Source organism: Nerophis lumbriciformis, linkage group LG09 (genome assembly GCF_033978685.3).
Source record: "Nerophis lumbriciformis linkage group LG09, RoL_Nlum_v2.1, whole genome shotgun sequence".
Taxonomy (NCBI): Eukaryota; Metazoa; Chordata; class Actinopteri; order Syngnathiformes; family Syngnathidae; genus Nerophis; species Nerophis lumbriciformis.
In genome coordinates this window covers 7100001-7122573 of record NC_084556.2, presented here as the reverse complement: position 1 = coordinate 7122573, position 22573 = coordinate 7100001, and the positions used below count along the sequence as shown (strand labels likewise).

At 39.5% G+C, this 22573-nt stretch overlaps 1 protein-coding gene across 4 annotated transcripts in view; it reads left to right on the top strand.

Moving 5' to 3' along the window:
• The window catches only part of gtf2ird1 (GTF2I repeat domain containing 1), an 80915-nt gene that overhangs the window by 36159 nt on the left and 22183 nt on the right, over positions 1 to 22573 (top strand). For all 4 annotated transcript variants that reach the window (XM_061962730.2, XM_072913775.1, XM_061962729.2 and 1 more), the window contains exons 10-14: positions 12449 to 12474; positions 19385 to 19517; positions 19606 to 19649; positions 19879 to 19962; positions 22417 to 22533. In XM_061962730.2, coding sequence (XP_061818714.1) covers positions 12449 to 12474; positions 19385 to 19517; positions 19606 to 19649; positions 19879 to 19962; positions 22417 to 22533 — 404 coding nt within the window. The remainder of the gene's footprint in view (positions 1 to 12448; positions 12475 to 19384; positions 19518 to 19605; positions 19650 to 19878; positions 19963 to 22416; positions 22534 to 22573) is intronic.

The following is a 22573-nucleotide window of genomic DNA, read 5'->3' as shown; positions in this document are numbered from 1 at the left end:
GTGATAGAGTGATTGGAGCACATACTTGTTGGTCACAAAAAACATTCATGAAGTTTGGTTCTTTAATGAATTTATTATGGGTCTACTGAAAATGTGACCAAATCTGCTGGGTCAAAAGTATACATACAGCAATGTTAATATTTGGTTACATGTCCCTTGGCACATTTCACTGCAATAAGGCGCTTTTGGTAGCCATCCACAAGCTTCTAGTTGATTTTTTGACCACTCCTCTTAACAAAATTGGCGCAGTTCAGCTAAATGTGTTGGTTTTCTGACATGGACTTGTTTCTTCAGCATTGTCCACATTTTTAAGTCAGGACTTTGGGAACCATTCTAAAACCTTTATTCTAGCCTGATTTAGCCATTCCTTTATCACTTTTGACGTGTGTTTGGGGTCATTGTCCTGTTGGAACACCCAACTGCGCCCAAGACCCAACCTCTAGGCTGATGATTTAAGGTTGTCCTGAAGAATTTGGAGGTAATCCTCCTTTTTCATTGTCCCATTTACTCTCTGTAAAGCACCAGTTCCATTGGCAGCAAAACAGGCCCAGAGCATAAGTTTCATCTGACCACAGAACTTTCCTCCAGAAGGTCTTATCTTTGTCCATGTGATGTCTGATGAAACAAAAATTGAGCTGTTTGGCCACAATACCCAGCAATATGTTTGGAAGAGAAAAGGTGAAGCCTTTAATCCCAGGAACACCACACCTACCGTCAAGCATGGTGGTGGTCGTATTATACTCTGGGCCTGTTTTACTGCCTGTTCACTTGTGGGATGTTCCAAATAAGTGTTTGATGAGCATTCCTCAACTTTCTCAGTCTTTTTGCTACTTGTGCCAGCTTTTTCTAAACATGTTTCAGGCATCAAATTCCAAATGAGCTAATATTTGCAAAAAATAACAAAGTTTACCAATTCGAACATTAAGTATCTTGTCTTTGCAGTCTATTCACTTGAATATAGGTTGAAAAGGATTTGCAAGTCATTGTATTCTGTTTTTATTTACAATTCACACAACATGCCAACTTCACTGGTTTTGGTTTTTGTATATACTGTGTGTGTGTGTGCGTGTGTGTGTGTGTGTGTGTGTGTGTGCGTGTGTGTGTGTGTGTGTGTGTGTATGTGTGTGTGTGTGTGTGTGTGTGTATGTGTGTGTGAATATGTGTATATTTTTGTATGTGTTTATATTTATATTTGCAAATATATATATGTATGTACATGCACATACAGGTATAAGCCAGTAAATTAGAATATTTTGAAAAACTTGATTTATTTCAGTAATTGCATTCAAAAGGTGTAACTTGTACATTATATGTATTCATTGCACACAGACTGATGCATTCAAATGTTTATTTCATTTAATTTTGATGATTTGAAGTGGCAACAAATGAAAATCCAAAATTCCGTGTGTCACAAAATTAGAATATTACTTAAGGCTAATACAAAAAAGGGATTTTTAGAAATGTTGGCCAACTGAAAAGTATGAAAATGAAAAATATGAGCATGTACAATACTCAATACTTGGTTGGAGCTCCTTTTGCCTCAATTACTGCGTTAATGCGGCGTGGCATGGAGTCGATGAGTTTCTGGCACTGCTCAGGTGTTATGAGAGCCCAGGTTGCTCTGATAGTGGCCTTCAACTCTTCTGCGTTTTTGGGTCTGGCATTCTGCATCTTCCTTTTCACAATACCCCACAGATTTTCTATGGGGCTAAGGTCAGGGGAGTTGGCGGGCCAATTTAGAACAGAAATACCATGGTCCGTAAACCAGGCACGGGTAGATTTTGCGCTGTGTGCAGGCGCCAAGTCCTGTTGGAACTTGAAATCTCCATCTCCATAGAGCAGGTCAGCAGCAGGAAGCATGAAGTGCTCTAAAACTTGCTGGTAGACGGCTGCGTTGACCCTGGATCTCAGGAAACAGAGTGGACCGACACCAGCAGATGACATGGCACCCCAAACCATCACTGATGGTGGAAACTTTACACTAGACTTCAGGCAACGTGGATCCTGTGCCTCTCCTGTCTTCCTCCAGACTCTGGGACCTCGATTTCCAAAGGAAATGCAAAATTTGCATGGTTGGGTGATGGTTTGGGGTGCCATGTCATCTGCTGGTGTCGGTCCACTCTGTTTCCTGAGATCCAGGGTCAACGCAGCCGTCTACCAGCAAGTTTTAGAGCACTTCATGCTTCCTGCTGCTGACCTGCTCTATGGAGATGGAGATTTCAAGTTCCAACAGGACTTGGCGCCTGCACACAGCGCAAAATCTACCCGTGCCTGGTTTACGGACTATGGTATTTCTGTTCTAAATTGGCCCGCCAACTCCCCTGACCTTAGCCCCATAGAAAATATGTGGGGTATTGTGAAAAGGAAGATGCAGAATGCCAGACCCAAAAACGCAGAAGAGTTGAAGGCCACTATCAGAGCAACCTGGGCTCTCATAACACCTGAGCAGTGCCAGAAACTCATCGACTCCATGCCACGCCGCATTAACGCAGTAATTGAGGCAAAAGGAGCTCCAACCAAGTATTGAGTATTGTACATGCTCATATTTTTCATTTTCATACTTTTCAGTTGGCCAACATTTCTAAAAATCCCTTTTTTGTATTAGCCTTAAGTAATATTCTAATTTTGTGACACACGGAATTTTGGATTTTCATTTGTTGCCACTTCAAATCATCAAAATTAAATGAAATAAACATTTGAATGCATCAGTCTGTGTGCAATGAATAAATATAATGTACAAGTTACACCTTTTGAATGCAATTACTGAAATAAATCAAGTTTTTCAAAATATTCTAATTTACTGGCTTTTACCTGTATATATGAGACATGGTCATTTGATAAGTAGGTCGCCTGCTGGAAAAAGTGTGTGCGCCCCTACAGCCAACACAGATACAAGTACACATGAAAGTACACATACTTATTAAGAATCATGTTAAATCCACAATGCAGTGTGGCTCTTATGGCGCAAGCTCAATGACAGGCTGAAAAAAATTAGAATTGTGATCGTTTGCTGCTGGATACACAATGGACGCTTGGGAGAAGTGGAGAGTTGTGTGCCTGGCGACTCTTTAAGTTGAGGACATCAAATTTTCTACCTATTCAGAACTATGATAACAGGACATCTCCTGGTTGGATTAACACATTCAAGGTACCCAGAAGATGCCCGTCATGGTTGATAGGATGGACAGGGCTGTAGGCACTCAGACTGTGGTGATTTCTGAACTAAATCGCAAACTGGATACCATCTCGGAGAAGCTTTCCGCTCTGTAAGGCGAAATTATGATCAATTTGAGGGCCAGGAACGGTCAATTAGGATAGACAAACATTGAAATGTATCTACTTGCCCTAACCCAAGCGTCTTAACCTGCATTTGAGTTCTCCTTGTGCTGCATTCGGATAAGACCCTGCTTGAAAAACTCTTCCAAGAGTTTTCTGCAGTGAGATGACACCTGTTGATTGTGGCTTTTATTTGGACTACAATCACGGCTGTCTCCATAGCAGTGTTATCTTGATGACACTCTGCGGAATGAGGCACCAAGACTGGGATGCCAGGCGAAGTGACGTCTCAGGCTTAAGGACCATCCACAAACACTACACGCACACACCCTGCCCCTATCCAACGCCTTAGCCGCTTCAAACCCCAGTGCGGCACGCCGTTTCTGGCTGCGGCGGAATTGACTGCCTGCACTTTAACAACATCCACCCCGTTGCAAGTTTCCAGTTGTATGTCGTAATGTGCGCTTATGTTAGCTGAGGTTTTTTCCTTGTCCTACAATGCGCCACCTACAAGAGCACAGCTTTTTTCTTCTTCTCATGTTTGTATTTTTCCCATCTTTTACGGGGAGCCGCCCATGTGGCGACCCATCACAGCTTCCTGTCCTGTACACTCTGTCATACTGTATGTCTGTTTTTTGGACAGATACTTTTTAAGTGCAATGACAAATCATAGTGTATCTTGTTTTAACAAAACAAAATGGGGAAAAAAAATAAATCTACTTACAGGTTACCTTTTTAAATAGGTTCCCATTTACCACAAGTTAAGTGTCCAATATATGTAGCTTAGATGTTAACAACACAGTGTGTGGCTCCAAGAAGCGCTACTTTTTCCTTTTTTAGTCAGGGTATCTGCAGGGTTTTAAAAAGTCTTAAATCCGACAATTTAAATATAAGGCCTTAAAATGTCAAAAAATCTCACAAGATGTCTTAAATATGATTTCAAAAGGTTTTTAAAATCTATTTACGTTACTTTTAATTAAAAAATGCATACATTTCAGTCTTGCGTTTGAATTTTTTGATTTTTGAAGATGCTATACATAACTACAAAGCGGAACTAAAGTAGGCTACCCATACTTGCCAACCTTGAGACCTCCGATTTCGGGAGGTGGGGGGTGGGGGGCGTGGTTGGGGGCGTGGTTAATAGGGGAGGAGTATATTGACAGCTAGAATTCACCAAGTCAAGTATTTAATACACACACATATATACATATATATATATATATATATATATATATATATATACATCCTGAAAATGTGCAAACAAAGCTGTGTTTAGATAATTGATACTTCAAACTTGCATAAATAAATATTAAGGAATATAACATAACTTGGCTTCTGAGAGCTTCAAAATGTAATGAATAAAATGCTAAAGTTGTTGATAAACAAGCAATTATTTTAATAATTAAATATGGTCATTTTAAATGAATTATTATGATAATTTAAAATTAATTATTTCAAATACGTTTATTTTAATGTATAATTCTATGGCTGGATGTAATAAGGAGTCAGAAAAAATACAAATGAAAATACAATTAATTTTGATGTTTTTAGCAAACTATAGTAAAACTGTATTTAGTTATTTTAAAAAAATTAATAAATATATTTTTAGGTAAGATAAACATAATAATACAATTTGTCTCTAGTCTGGATGATTTAGTTCTTGTCACCCTGTTGTCCTCTCGTCGTGAAAAAAGGCTGTCCTCACTCAGGCCCTCATGGAGCTGGAGGGGGCGTGGCCTCCAGCTCCGGCTGAAAATCGGGAGATTTTCGGGAGAATATTTGTCCCGGGAGGTTTTCGGGAGAGGCGCTGAATTTCGGGAGTCTCCCGGAAAATTCGGGAGGGTTGGCAAGTATGAGGCTACCTGATCTGCGGTGTGATGTTATAGCTTAGCATAGCAGCGGGGAAAACTTAACGAAAGCCCACAGCGAAGCCAAATTACAAAACCCAAAACCAGTGAAGTTGGCGCGTTGTGTAAATAAAAACAGAATACAATGATTTGCAAATCCTTTTCAACCTATATTCAATTGAATAGACTGCAAAGACAAGATACTTAACGTTCGAACTGGTAAACTTTGTTATTTTTTGCAAATATTAATGCATTTGGAATTTGATGCCTGCAACATGTTTCAAAAAAGCTGGCACAAGTGGCAAAAAAGACTGAGAAAGTTGAGGAATGCTCATCAAACACTTATTTGGAACATTCCACAGGTGAACAGGCTAATTGGGAACATGTGGGTGCCATGATTGGGTATAAAAGCAACTTCCATGAAATGCTCAGTCATTCACAAACAAGGATGGGGCGAGGGTCACCACTTTGTGAACAAATGCATGAGCAAATTGTCGAACAGTTTAAGAACAACATTTCTCAACAAGTTATTTCAAGGAATTTCGGGATTTCACCATCTACTGTCCATATCATCAAAAGGTTCAGAGAATCACTGCACGTAAGCGGCAAGGCCTAAAACCAACATTGAATGCCCGTGACCTTCGATCCCTCAGGCGGTACTGCATCAAAAAGCGACATCAGTGTGTAAAGGATATCACCACATGGGCTCAGGAACACTTCAGAAAACCACTGTCAGTAACTACAGCTTGTCGCTACATCTGTAAGTGCAAGTTAAAACCCTACTATGCAAAGCGAAAGCCATTTATCAACAACACCCAGAAACGCAGCCGGCTTCGCTGGGCCCAAGCTCATCTAAGATGGACTGATACAAAGTGGAAAAATGTTGTGTGGTCCGACGAGTCCACATTTCAAATTGTTTTTGGAAACTGTGGACATCGTGTCCTCCGGACAAAAGAGGAAAAGAACCACCCGGACTGTTTATAGGCGCAAAGTTCAAAAGCCAGCATCTGTGATGGTATGGGGATGTATTAGTGCCCAAGGCATGGGTAACTTACACATCTGTGAAGGCGCCATTAGTGCTGAAAGGTACATACAGGTTTTGGAGCAACATATGTTGCCATCCAAGCAACGTCTTTTTCATGGACGCCCCTGCTTATTTTAGCAAGACAATGCCAAGCCACATTCTGCACATGTTACAACAGCGTGGCTTCGTAGTAGAATTTTATGTGGCGCTAGTTGCAGAAGGAGATTAATATGAGATATTTCCTAGTGAAATCATAATATTTCATACAGTAAGTACATGCTAATTTATCTGTGGTAGTAGTGTACTCACAGCAGTAAAACCATAGAAAAAACAGCATTCTCTTATGTTATTTATATTATTAATCCCAATAATTTCAGGTCAGCTTCGCATGCCTAATCTTTTTTCCAGGTTTATATATACCATTTCTGACGTTTAAAAACTATAAAAGTTGTCTGTTTAGTGTTAACACTCAGTTCATGGTGGGATGAGCAAAGCAAGGAAGATTTGCGAATTTCATCATGTCATGCTTAGACTTAGACTTAGACAATCTTTAATGATCCACAAGGGAAATTGTTCAACACAGTAGCTCAGTTACAATGATGGAAAGTGTAAGGATGGAAAGGACAATGCAGGTATAAATAGACTAATATAGCGATAAAATATCTAACATATATACGAATATATACATAATATGTGTACAGAATAATATATATACAGATATATAATATTATGTCTATAACATACTGTATATACAATATATACCAATGACCATGTACAATATTACAGTATATACAGTATATGTGACAGCAGCAGCATAAAATAGAGAGTAGATCCAGCAGGAAATAGAAAATAGACATTATAAACAAAGAGAAGTAGCTAACATGTCAGGTGTCAGGTAATAGGCAGATGTCATCTATTGCTGTATGGCGAGTGATTATACAGCTGGATGGAGTGTGGAATGAAGGAGTTCTTGAATCGCACAGCGCGGGAAGGAAGTTGAAGGAGCTTATTGGAGTATGAACTCCGCTGTCCCTTAATCATACTTGCCAACCTTGAGACCTCCGATTTCGGGAGATGGTGGAGGTGGGGGGGGGAGGTGTGGTTAAGAGGGGAGGAGTATATTTACAGCTAGAATTCACCAAGTCAAGTATTTCATATACCGTATATATATATATATATATATATATATATATATATATATATATATATATATATATATATATATATATATATATATATATATATATATATAAGAAATACTTGCTATATATATATATATATATATATGTGTGGGAAAAAAAATCACAAGACTATTTCATCTCTGAGAGATGAAATAGTCTTGTGATTTTTTTTCCCCACACATACATATATTGCGCTCTACTACGGTATCGAGCACTATTTTTTGGATAACCTTATTAAGACATATATATATATATATATATATATATATATATATATATATATATATATATATATATATATATATATATATTGCATCCAGCACACCTTACAATAGTGGTAATAAAAGATGCAACCTATGCTTGAAAGAGAAACTGTTTATTATTTACCCTCCAGACCTGTCATCCCTCAACAAGCGCAGCGAAATTGTAACAACATGCCGCCATAGACGGAAACACCTCCTAGGTAACACATGAGCCAATCACCACGCCCCTAGGCCAGCCTGTACACACCCACTCTGCGCCCTATACAAACCATGGTATGCGAATGCTCCCATTAAAATCTCCTGACGATTGAGGGTTCCCCCCCTCATGAAACAGGCCTGTAGAGATGAAATAGTCTTGTGATTTTTTTTCCCCACACATACATATATTGCGCTCTACTACGGTATCGAGCACTATTTTTTGGATAACCTTATTAAGACATATATATATATATATTTATTTTATTATATATATATATAAATAAGAAAAATATTTGAATTTCAGTGTTCATTTATTTACGCATATACACACACATAACACTCATCTACTCATTGTTGAGTTAAGGGTTGAATTGTCCATCCTTGTTCTATTCTCGGTCACTATTTTTCTAACCATGCTGAACACCCTCTCTGATGATGCATTCTGCTTCGTCTCCTTGTTGTGTGCGCAGTTGTGCACTGCACTCTCTAAAAGCCCGAGATGTTATTGTCACATATGCATGTACAGTAGATGGCAGTATTGTCCTGTTTAACAGTGTCACAACATTGCTGTTTACGGCAGACGAACTGCTTTACGGACGTGAAAACAGGCTGTCGACACGTCACTCAGGTCCGCATGAATTTCGGGAGATTTTCGGGAGAAAATTTGTCCCGGGAGGTTTTCGGGAGAGGCGCTGAATTTCGGGAGTCTCCCGGAAAATCCGGGAGGGTTGGCAAGTATGCCCTTAATTGTCAGGTGGAGTGGGTGGGCAGGATTGTCCATGATGGCGAGCAGTTTGTCCAGTGTCCTCCTATCCCTCACTGACACAAACGCCTCCAACTGCGTGCCAATAGTTTGGCCGGCTTTCCGGATCAGTTTATCAATCTGGTTTGAGTCCATTTTGCTGGTGCTGCTCCCCCAACAAACCACTGCAAAGTACAGGGCACTGGCCACAACAGACTGATACAATATCTCCAACAGCTTGCTGCACACATTAAAGGACCTAAGCTTCCTCAGGAAAAAGAGTCTGCTCATGCCCTTCTTGTAAACACCACCGGGGTCACTCTTTTCCTGAAGTCGATGACCAGCTCCTTGGTCTTGTCCACATTAAGGACATTAAATAAAACTAGTCCTTGTTTATGAGCAATATGTTTTCAAAAAAAGTCACAAAAAACAGGTACAAATGCATTCATGCATACTAGATACAAAATGAGCTGAGCAAATTTGAACATTATCCACATTATTCTCATCCAAAATCTGTTTGAGGCTTGCAAGCCATAATCACCTTCTTTCGTTGTAGACAATCGCTCTGTCTGCACTCTTTGTTTTTCACAACTTTGTGCGGATACAGTAGTAGTACTGTCCATGTTTTTGTCTGTTTGCTCAATTCTGACAGCTGCAAAAACACTTCAAAAGTCAACGGTTTAGCTTTAGCAGAGATTCTAACAGTCCTTTTCACAGACAATATATATTTGTATATATTGTGCTTTCCTTTACCATTGCTGACATTCCGGTTGTTGTTACATGAAAACGCTTGATATGAAGCACACTGCACCTTTTGCAAGAAAACAATTCTATGGCAACTCTGAAAAATGGTTGTTATGATGTTTGCTAATATTGTTTTCAATTAGTTTACAATCCATTTTGTTTTCGAATGTGAAAGAGCAGTGAATTAATTCATGTACTTACAATTCATTCTGTGATTTTCCTAAATTTTCCTATATGTTAAGTTTAAAGTTAAAGTACCAATGATTGTCACACACACACTAGGTGTGGCGAAATTATTCTCTGCATTTGACCCATCACCCTTGATCACCCCCTGGGAGGTGAGGGGAGCAGTGGGCAGCAGCGGTGGCTGCGCCCGGCAATCATTTTTGGTGATTTAACCCCCAATTCCAACCTTTGATGCTGAGAGCCAAGCAGGGAGGTAATGGGTCCCATTTTTATAGTCTTTGGTATGACTCGGCCAGGGTTTTTGAACTCACAACCTACCGATCTCAGGGCGGACACTCTATCCGCTAGGTCTTTGTACTTGTTTGTTCATATGGAAATGAAATGGTCTTAAGTTATATTTGTTATGGTCTTTAAAAAAAGTATTAAGTAGTCCTAAATTTGATTTGAAACCTGCAGAGACCCTGTTAATATATACACTGACACTCGGCACCCACCATTAAGTACCGTATTTTTCGGACTATAAGTCGCTCTGGAGTATAAGTCGCACTGGCCGAAAATGCATAATAAAGTTGACTTATAGGTGAGCAAAGCAAGGAAGATTTGCGAATTTCATCATGTCATGCTTAAATAAAACTAGTCCTTGTTTATTAGCAATATGTTTTCAAAAAAGTCACAAAAAACAGGTACAAGTGTATTCATACATACAAGATACAAAATGAGCAGCACGGTGGAAGAGGGGTTAGTGCATCTGCCACACAATACGAAGGTCCTGAGTAGTCCTGAGTTCAATCCCGGGCTCGGTATCTTTCTGTATGGAGTTTGCATGTTCTCCCCGTGACTGCGTGGGTTCCCTCCGGGTACTCCGGCTTCCTCCCACCTCCAAAGATATGCACCTGGGGATAGGTTGATTGGCAACACTAAATTGGCCCTCGTGTGTGAATGTGAGTGTGAATGTTGTCTGTCTATCTGTGTTGGCCCTGTGATGAGGTGGCGACTTGTCCGACTTGCTATAAGTCGCATTTTTGGGGGAAATTTATTGATAAAACCCAACACCAAGAATAGACATTTGAAAGGCAATTTAAAATAAATAAAGAATAGTGAACAACAGGCTGAATAAGTGTACGTTATATGAGGCATAAATAACCAACTGAGAAGGTGCCTGGTATGTTAACGTAACATATTATGGTAAGAGTCATTCAAATAACTATAACATATAGAACATGTTATACGTTTACCAAACAATCTGTCACTCCTAATCAGTGTTGGGTTAGTTACTGAAAACCAGTAACTAGTTACAGTTACTAGTTACTTTATTTCAAAAGTAACTCAGTTACTTACACCAAAAAGTAATGCGTTACTGTGAAAAGTAACTATTTAGTTACTTCTTCTACTTTTTTTTTTTTTTTAAAGCTCCCATTAATGCCCTTTTAGCCTTCATTTCAGTACTGTTATTGCACTGGAGAATAATACAATGTGTTGATCAACTTGACATGCATTTGCATCACTGAACTCTGCTAAGCAATGTGCTCTACATACAACACACAAAGACAAAGATATGTTTCAAAGGGCCAATTTATTTCAGGCCAGAACAAATTGACAAAACTATTTTAAATAGCTGCAACATAACATACATAAGTAACAACATAGCTGTAAACCTGGCTTCACCTAAGGAAGGCACACGTGACATACACAAAGCCTAACCAAGCAGATTTGAATTGTTGTTTTGGGCAGTAGACGGGATCTTTGATCCAAGACACAACTTACATTTAACTAAAATGTTATTTTCTTTGTGCTCGACAAAAGAAAAGAAGTGAGAATATCTCATACTTGCCAACCCTTCTGAATTGCAGTGCCTCTCCCCGGGACAACCATTCTCCCAAATCTCTCCCGATTTCCAGCCGGACTTAAGGCACGCCCTCTCCAGGTCCGTGCGGACCTGAGTGAGGACAGCCTGGCGTCACATCCGCTTGGCCAACCAAAAAGTAACCACAGAACGCCATGCCGATAGTGTTCTGTGGTTACTTTTTGGTTGGCCAACGGTTTACGTTGTATTGCGCACCCCCCCCCCCCACCCACCTCCCCTCCCTTCCCCTCCCCTTCCCACACCCAGACACAGCTTGTCACTGCTTCGCTGCAATAAAACACACTCAGATCTTCTGTTTCTAGCCGATACTACATAAAATATAACGTAAAATAACGCAGTAACGCATCATGTAGTAACGGTAACTGAGTTACTGAATATAAAAAATAACACGTTAGATTACTAGCTACCGCCGAAACTAACAACACTGCTCCTAATCGCTAAATCCGATGAAATCTTATACGTCTCGTCTCTTACGTGAATGAGCTAAATAATATTATTTGATATTTTACGGTAATGTGTTAATAATTTCACACATAAGTCGCTCCTGAGTATAAGTCGCACCCCCGGCCAAACTATGAAAAAAAAACTGCGACTTATAGTCCAAAAAATACGGTAGTGGGACATGAGGACATAAATATGAGCTACAATGCTAACAATCTCATAATGCAAGGGTTAGCCTACTCGTTATTAATAAAATAATCAAACATACAGCTTCGTTGCTGACTTACGGTTAGATGGCATTATTCCAAGATGTGTAGCAAAGCCTGCTTTTTTTGTTTCACAAAGCTGTTTTCCGTAAATAGCCAGGCATATATATGTGGCGGGCTCATCTAGAAAGAGGCAGTATTATTCCCATTCGAACAATTTTTTTCCCTTCATGACGCCTTCATAACGAAAGTTCAAAAGTGAGCATTTGAGCGCCTCTTCTACAAAAAGTGGAGCAGACAAGTAAGGTAAATAAAAGATTTTTATCACACCGATGCTCATAAACAGGCCCTAGAGATAAGTATTACTGTCAGAATTTCATCTATTCATAATAGGGGACCTTTTAATTAGAATAAAGCGTTGGCTTGCTTACTGGATAAGTAATGACTAATTCCTTGTTGTCTCATTTGCATTGCAGGATGTTTGATGAAAGGATTTTCACAGGTAAGTGTCATTCATTTAACGATGTATATGTATATATATATATATATATATTTTTTTTTTTTAATTTAGATTGTTGCTGTGTTACCGATTTAACACTGAGGTGGAGGACTGACAAAACATTTCTTACATTAATGTTAAGTACAGTCAAAGGGGAACATTATCACAATTTCAGAAGGGTTAAAACCATTAAAAATCAGTTCCCAGTGGCTTATTTTATTTTTCGAAGTTTTTTTCAAAATTTTACCCATCACGCAATATCCCTAAAAAAGCTTCAAAGTGCCTGATTTTAACCATTGTTATATACACCCGTCCATTTTCCTGTGCTGTCACATGGTGATGCCAACACAAACAAACATGGCGCATAGAACAGCAAGCTATAGCGACATTAGCTCGGATTCAGACTCGGATTTCAGCGGCTTAAGCGATTCAACAGATTACGCATGTATTGAAACGGATGGTTGTAGTGTGGAGGCAGGTAGCGAAAACGAAATTGAAGAAGAAACTGAAGCTATTGAGCCATATCGGTGTCGGTTTGAACCGTATGCAAGCAAAACCGACGAAAACGACACGACAGCCAGCGACACGGGAGAAAGTGAGGACGAATTCAGCGATCGCCTTCTAACCAACGATTGGTATGTGTTTGTTTGGCATTAAAGGAAACTAACAACTATGAACTAGGTTTACAGCATATGAAATACATTTGGCAACAACATGCACTTTGAGAGTGCAGACAGCCCAATTTTTATCAATTAATATATTCTGTAGACATACCCTCATCCGCGCTCTTTTCCTGAAAGCTGATCTGTCCAGTTTTGGAGTTGATTTCAGCAGGCCAGGGTCGATAGGGGGTTTAGCTCGCTCGTCTGCGGGAACAAACTGCCGCCATTGCTTGCCGCGCTACCGAGGTCCTTTGTCCCTGAATTGCTCACACACTCCGGCAGATTCAATGGGGGTCTGGCGGCAGATTTCTTTGACTTTATCGTTGGAAATGCATCTGCTTTGAGTGTCGCAGGATATCCACACATTCTTGCCATCTCTGTCGTAGCATAGATTTCGTCGGTAAAGTGTGCGGAAAAAACGACCAATTTCTTGCCACTTTCGCATCTTTGGGCCACTGGTGCAACTTGAATCCGTCGTCCCTGTTCGTGTTGTTACACCCTCCGACAACACACCGACGAGGCATGATGTCTCCAAGGTACGGAAAACAGTCGAAAAAACGGAAAATAACAGAGCTGATTTGACTCTGTGTTTGAGAAAATGGCGGATTGCTTCTCCGAGAGCGAATAATAGAAAGGCGTTTAATTCGCCAAAATTCACCCATTTAGAGTTCGGAAATCGGTTAAAAAAATATATGGTCTTTTTTCTGCAACATCAAGGTATATATTGACGCTTACATAGGTCTGGTGATAATGTTCCCCTTTAATTACCGTAATGACTAAAAAAAGCTGCACATGTTACATGTAGGACGTGGCAAGTGAGGGAGAGACAGACCTAATAAGAGCACAATGCTGCTTAGTTATAATGTCTGTTTCATAAGAGCAGAACTTTGCACATGTTCCAAAATACCATCTTTATCATTGATGATGAGTGCAACGTTTGAGAGGCTTGTGTTGATTGGCACTTTCTTACTATTCACATTTAATTCGAGCTGGGCGATATGGCTGAAAACGGAAAAATATAAGTGTTTCATATCGGTCGATATCGATAATTATTGATTGAAATTTGAATCTAAAATATTACGTTCCTCTGATTTGTAATCCCCTCAGCTATCAAGGCAGAAAGGAAAGGAAATGTCAACACAATTATGGAAAGCACTTAATCGATGTACCGTATTTTTCGGACTATAAGTCGCAGTTTTTTTCATAGTTTGGCTGGGCTCCAGTGCCACTTATATGTTTTTTTCCTTCTTTATTATGCATTTTTGACAGGTGCGACTTATACTCCGAAAAATACGGTAAACACAATTCTAAAATCACATTGAACACCTAACAATAACCTCTTAAAATGAAGGTGCAAAAATAGGGAATATGTAAGGAATAATTGATAATGTAGTGTGAAAATGTAAACAGAGAAATATGAGAATAATGGTTTTCTGGAGGTTTGGTGCCCTGAAGTCACAGCTGTACTCCAAAGGGGGAGCGCGGCTAAGGTGGTGCGGTATTACGGATATTTGTGGGGACGAGCGCCTTGGATAATTTACCGACTACATTGGTCTGACTAGAGTCCAATTTAAAATTAAAATAAAAAATCCAAAAAATTGCAGGACTGTCAAGGTGACTTTTCCCGTTTTATCCACAATTTTTTCGCTCTCTGCTGCACTCATTTTTTATTTCTCTTTTCACTCTATGCAAAGAATCAACTACCAGACAATGAGATGGCGCAAAAAAAACTTGATCGTTGATACTCTTTCCCTGATTGGCTTTTACCATCTCACTCCCACTGATCAGTGATCACTTCCTACGCTCCTCGGTTACCTCAGAGGAAGGGCCTTTGTTCATGCAACAAACCTTGAGTCGCAACTTCTAGTTTCTTCCGACAAAGGAGGGAAAAAACTTTGAACGTTTTATCGAAAGCATTTTTTATTGATATCGATTACCTGTCTATTGCGATGTATAACAATATAATTTTATTTCACAGTCTAATTTGACTTAACTTTCCTTTTTGTTGACGTACTGCCATCAGAAGAGTCTGCCTTATGCCTGGAAGACACAATGCAGGGAAAAAGGTTAACGAAGAAGAACAGAATTGACATTGTCTTTTCTCAGTTTAACGTTGCATGACTACAAATTCTTCCGAGTGCGTATGCTTCCGCCCCACGCACGTAAGCGGTTCTCTCTTTCTTTTTTTTTAGTATTCATACTTTATGGGAGTGCCTCGTCACCATGAAACGTCGTAACACAAGGACCGCCGTAGAAAGACATCCGTGTCTGAATATGGACCGTCCTGTCGGGGACCCTTGGCATATGCTTGCATGTGCACTGTGCTGTATAATAGGGCTGGACGATTATGGCAAAAATAAGAATTTACGATTATTTTGATTAATAAGAAGCAAGCGACAACAGAATATCAAAGGGCTTATTACAGAACCTTGTGGAACACCAATAGTTTTGGTACAGGATGTTCTCAACTTGATTTCAACAGTTCTCCTCAGATAGGGTCATTCTTAAGTCACCCTCCCAAAGTGACTTAATTGAATTCAGAAAATTTGATTGTAAATACGTGTAATTGGTCCTTTTAGCACAGTGGTTTTTGATAGCAAGGCCATTGGATAGAACACAGATTATACAATTATTAGCGATATTTCCTTATTGTGTCTTATGAAAAGCACCTACTTTGGTTTCCAGTCCCTTCAACGAAAGCACGTAAATACCAGCGGGCTTAATACGGAACCAAATAGTTTTAAGAGCAATATCGGAAGATCTGAACTGAATTTCAACACAAACTTTTGATCCCAAAGACCAAGACTGTACTAAGATGCACAGTGGAACATGATAGTAAACTAATTGGATACAAAACAGATGTTCTGTGTGAAATGGGCTTTCAACAGAACCTTGCAGAACACCAATAGTTTTCAGTGCGATACTGGCAGTTCTGGACTGGATTTGAACATAAACCTTTGTTTGATCCCAGCTACATGTGGTTAAATTACATTGTACTAAGACTACTAATATGTACAGTGCAACTTAAGAGCAAACGGATTGGATCCAAAACAGATGTTTTGTATTAAGCGGGCTTAATACAGAACTTGCCCTGCGATGAGGTGGCAACCTGTCCAGGGTGTGCCCCGCCTTCCGCCCGATTGTAGCTGAGATAGGCTCCAGCGACCCCAAAAGGGACAAGCGGTAGTAAATGGATGGATGGATGGATTGTAAATCACAATTAATTACCTGAATATTCATTAGTTTGAAATCAGGAGTATGTATTGTACCACAAAACTCAACTTTAAATATAGTTAAAAAGGAACGAATAAGCCACAAGTAAAATACTAATAATAGCAATAACAATAAATTGAAATAACAGTAGCAATTGTTTTTTCCTATTTATTTCTAATTCAGTTTTGTTCCTTTTACACCTATTTTACCACCATAGAGTGTGTGCTTTCTGTGTGAATACAATTCAATAGAATGTTTAATTAAATTCAGAAATCCTTACATTTGTTGGTGCAATATTGGATAATTTTGCCCAGTATTTTAAGTCAAAGCATAATAATTGTGCTTAAAGTACAATTATGCTTACACCTTAATTTTGTTAGCGCAGTCAGACCGGATGTGGCGCACCGCGCTATTATTGTGAAGGGGGGGGGGAGTGTGCTGTTCTCTGCTTGACGAGTAACGAGGCGACTTGAGGCTGTTTGAAAAATAAATTAATAAAAAAAAGAGAGCGCCTCTTAAGATGCGACTCTTGTCCCGTTTGTACTTTGATCTTACATCGATGATGTCGTTCACAACAACACAAGCAGATGAGATGTGTTGTGTGTGTATGGATTGGTCTTGCCCACTTTAGCTTTGTATTTTAGTTGCCGTTTCCAGTGACCGTCTCGACATTGTTTAGGTCAGGACGGGGCGGTTGAGTGTGTCGAGGATAAATGAGCACTACTGAACGTAGGGGCTGGGCGATATTGCCTTTTTTAAATATCGCGATATTTTAAGGCCATATCGCGATACACGATATATATCTCGATATTTTGCCTTAGCCTTGAATGAACACTTGATGCATATAATCACAGCAGTATGATGATTCTATGTGTCTACATTAAAACATTCTTCTTCATACTGCATTAATATATGCTACTTTTAAACTTTCATGCAGAGAAGGAAATCACAACTAAAAAAAAATCACTATTTTTTCATACGGTGTTGATCTGGAAATGTTTGCCTCGGCATTTTGATGGTGTGGGCGTGTGGCACCGAACGGAGATGTTGACGTGCGGAGTACGTAAATATTGTTTTTAATATTGTTGTGCAGCACTTTGGAAACATTTTAGTTGTTTAAATGTGCTATACAAATAAAGTGGATTGGATTGGAGTGAGCACTCTTCATTCACTAGCAGGGGACTTTTCAAATGGTGCTACTTTTTATAGCAACGCTTTCACCCCACACTTGACAAATTACGGTTTTTCCCAGTTGAAGCCAAGCCACCGCCAGACGATGGACCCCCTGCTGTTTTTCTTGGGAATTAATTATTCCTTCATTTGTTACCAGATTGGCACCTTCTTTCTCTCTTATTACCACTCGCTCTGCACCGCTAGCATCACAGCTAACGTTAGCCATGCCGCTACCTCTCTGCTCGGGGAGGACGTATACGTATGTGACGTATGTCGTGACAGTATGTGACGTGTGTAAGAAGGTGCGCTTGCTGTCTGTGAGAAGGAGACACAGGAAAGAGCGAGTAGAGCCTGAAGTGTAATGCCCGCAGCTAAAAGAAACTGTGTGAGAACGTATACTCGATATCACGATATAGTCATTTTCTATATCGCACAGAGACAAACCCGCGATATATCGCGCATATCGATATATCGCCCAGCCCTAACTGAACGCATTATTTTCCAAAACAAATGTTTCTTCTCCTCACAGTGACAACATTTCGCTTACATTTATTGTATGTCAATTTCCCTGACATTACTTTGCGTTTATTATTATTTCGTCTGAGGTTACATGAAAACGGAAATATGCCTTACTTTTTTTGTTGAGTTTAGTGATTATTGATTAGTAATGCTCACGCTGTGTCAAAAAAGAAAAAGCAACCATTGTGAGATCCCAAACTTCGTATAGACATGCTCTTTTTTTCACTCATTCGATCCTTATCTGCTTCACTGTCACAAGCTCCGGAGTTTGTTTGCACCTTGCACGGCCTATCAATCGTTTTTTTCCCCCGGATAATTACCTGAAATCAAAATTAAAAGTCTATTAATTGTCCAGCTCTACTCTATATGTGAAAACTGAACATAAAATGCAGATAATTGTAGTATAGATATTAGAGATGCGCGGTTTGCGGACACAACCGCGGAGTCCGCGGATTATCCGCGGGTCAGGCGGTTGAAATAAAAAAAAATTAGATTTTATCCGCGGGTCGGGTCGGGCGGTTGAAATTTAAAAAAATTAGATTTTAAATAGATTCAGGCGGGTGGCAGTTAAACCAATTCGGAAATATATATACATAGTTAAATGTTGTTACCCACATACGAAAAACGAGCAGGCACCTGCAGCATATGCCACAACAGAAGAAGAAAAAAAAGAGATGGCAACGCCGGCAGCAAACGTGGTACGCGACAAACTAAAAAAGGCAATACTAAAGACCAGGGGAAAAAAGGCCAGAAAAGTTCAGTGTGGACTCGTTTTTATGAGGTTGTAAATCAGGATGATAGTAATGCTGGCTACGTGATTTGCAAGAGCTGCGACGCTGTTTATGTCTACGACAGTCACAAAACCAGGACATCTAACATGGTGCATCACATTTGTGCAAAACCCTGAACCTCCACAAACACCCTGAGCATGAGCAGTTTCGTCCGCCGTGATCCCAGAAGAGTGCCACAGGATGTTAAAACAAGATAGAACGCAGATGCCTGCAGCAGTTTGAGTGGCGCGAGCGCGCTTGGAGGTGCGCTCAGCGCGGCTCCTAGATGATTGCGCACTGGTGTGCGTCTGGGCCGTGACAGCGTGGCACGCATTGAATGTCTCTGCTGCATTGGATCAGTCTCCTTTCTTTAACAGGCAAAATCTTTATAACCTCACTAATGCCTTGCATCGTCTATATTAGATATATAACAACGGGCGGGTGCGGGCGGGTGCGGTTTTGATTAAATGTTAGTTCGGGTGGATGCGGATGGTTGACGACTTTTGTGATGCGGTTGCGGATAAAATAATTGCCTATCCGCGCATCTCTAATAGATATGTTTTTTGTTTGTCCAAGCTGCCGGCAAAATGGCGAGGGAGGATGGCAAGCACGATTTGGGATTGGCACAGGAAGATGGTTTACCAGAGAATCTGAGCCTGCCGCCCGCCACCGCCACGACAGAGCTGGTCGGCAATCCTCACAGCAGCCGGTCAGAAAGACACAATTATATGCTGGTGTACCCAATTGGGTATGTTGTTAGTAGGCAGGGAATAAAATAGTTTGATTCTACCCTGCAGGTCAACGAGTGCATGTGTGAGTCCCCTTGCAGACTGTGAAGCAGGTAATAACAATAGCAACGCCACATGATTACAACACTCAATTACACTTTTTTTTTTGGTGCCCACCGAGTGACAAAAACCTAATGAATTCCAAGAATGAGATTGAAGGTTTTTTTGGTTGTTTTTTTTTAACTGCAACAATAACCGCCGAGTGTGCCTTTTTGCATTGCAGTCAGTTCAAACATGTGGTAATGAGAAGTCAGACTGAATGAACGTGTTCAATCCTCGCAGGTCCTTCCGGGGATTGCATACCTCCGAAGAGAATTAAAACAGAGCCTCCGGATGGAGAGATCATCCAAGTTACAGTGCCAACAGGTAAGTGAGCGTTAGTTTTGAGCAACTTCCCGAGATGATGTTTTGATGAAAGGGAAAAAAGGGTCAACTTTATGTCGGATATAAGCTATTTTGATTTAGTTCCCTGTATGGTTGTACGGTATACTGGTACTAATAAGAAACGTATGTTTAATATATCATAAGATTTTTTGTGATGAGGTGGCGACTTGTCCAGGGTGTACCCCGCCTTCCGCCCGAATGCAGCTGAGATAGGCTCCAGCACCCCCCGCGACCCCAAAAGGGACAAGGGGTAAAAAATGGATGGATGGAAGATTTTCTGTTAAAATGAAGCCAATAATGAAATTTTTTGTGGTCCCCCTTATTTTGAAAAGAATCAGTATCTGGACCAACATATTGGTAAATGGACAACCCTAGGTCCCTGAAATTTACAACATGTCCACACCTGGTCAGGTATTTTTCTAAAAATATACTTTTCAATACTTAATGGCAAGTCACCAAATTTAGTCAAATGGAACATTCTAAACCTCAGAAATGTTTTGGTCAAGATGTCACAATGAGTAATGATATATTTACTGCATTTATTTTGTATTTTAACAATAAATGAATTATTTTTCCAAGTTTTTCCAAGTATTTATTTGAATATAGTTCCTTTTAAGTTTCAAAATGTGTACTTTTTAAAAACAAATGTATTCTAGCTTCTGATTGGCTAACATTGACTTTTAGGGATTCTTGCACCACTTGTTGCTAAGGCATGTACATGCCGGCCAATGTTTTTGCGTGTGGGCAGATTTTTTTTTATTGTTAATTTTTGGCGACATTTCTTTTTTTCAATTGGGAAAAAAAAAGGAAAATTTATTTAGAATATCATATTTCTTTCAGACAGCATAGTGATTTAATAATAATAATAATAATAAAAAAACTGTTTTAATTTTTCATATCAACTTTTTTTTTATCATTGGAGTACATTTTTTTTAATTTCATTTTTATGAAAATCGTTTTTAAATACAAAAAAAATCACTATTATTTGTATGATTTTATTCCATGCCAGCAGTTTTAAAACTTTTTTTTTTTACCAAGTACCACCTCTGGAAAAAAAGCTCTTCAAGAATCAATCAATCAATGAAAGTTTATTTATATAGCCGTTAATCATAAGTGTCTCAAAGGGCTGCACAAGCCACAACGACATCCAACGACAAATACCACCATAATGACCAACATTAGAACACATTAGCAAAACAGGCCTAAGTATTCATTAAAACAGGGCAGAGGTTTTATTTAACAAGTATAATTAATATTTTTGCTGAACACTATGTTTGAATATCGGAAAATAAAACAAGCGATTATTTGCCGTACCACCACATGGAGCCCATGACCACAGTTTGAGACTAACCATTCCATAGAGCATACTTGCCAACCCTCCCGAATTTTCCGGGAGACTCCCGAAATTCAGTGCCTCTCCCGAAAACCTCCCGGGACAAATATTCTCCCGAAAATCTCCCGGTTTTTAGCCGGAGCTGGAGGCCACGCCCCCTCCAGCTCCATGCAGACCTGAGTGAGGACAGCCTTTTTTCATGACGGGAGTACAACAGGGTGACAAGAACTAAATCATCCAGACTAGAGATAAATTGTATTACTATGTTTATCTTACCTACAAATAAATATATTTGTTAATTTTAAAAAAAAAACTAAATACATTTTTACTATATTTTGCTAAAAACATCAAAATTAATTGTATTTTTATTTGTATTTTTTCTGACTCCTTATTACATCCAGCCATAGAATTATACATTTAAATAAACATGTTTGAAATAATTAATTTTAAATGATCATAATAATTAATTTAAAATGACCATATCTAATTATTAAAATAATTTAGCATTTTATTCATTACATTTTGAAGCTCTCAGAAGCCAAGTTATGTTATATTAAGATTTATTTATGCAAGTTTGAAGTATCAATTATCTAAACACAGTTTTGTTTGCATATTTTCAGGATGTGTGTATATATATATATATATATATATATATATATATATATATATATATATATATATATATATATATGTGTGTGTATGGAATGCTTGACTTGGTGAATTCTAGCTGTCAATATACTCCTCCCCTCTTAACCACGTCCCCACCCCCACCCCCCACCTCCCGAAATCGGAGGTCTCAAGGTTGGCAAGTATGCCATAGAGTATATGCAATAGTTCTTATTATTTTATATTTATTTCATTAATTACTTTACTTTGGCGTGTGCTTAACAGCCTGGACAATATTAGTGGACCATGGAGTGGGCAAAAATGACTGTTCCCAAAAAAAAAACATCTGTGTGGACGTGACCACGGTGTGTGTAAAAGAAATGGAAAATTGCCTTTTTTGACTCACATTCTTGAACCCAGCAAACAATCACACAAGCCCAAAACTTCACTCGTGTCAAATGTGCAATGCTGTAAAAGAGTGACGTCCATGTTTGTAGATACTGGTACAAGTATGGAGGAGCCGACCGAGCCTGTGTCCTCACCCTCTGCCGCCTCATGTCCGCCCTCGGCCTCGCCGTCTGCTGCCCCCCAACAGCCGGCTGAGAACCACGCAGGTAACCCTCAACGACCGCCCGCCCTACTCACTTTTCCGCT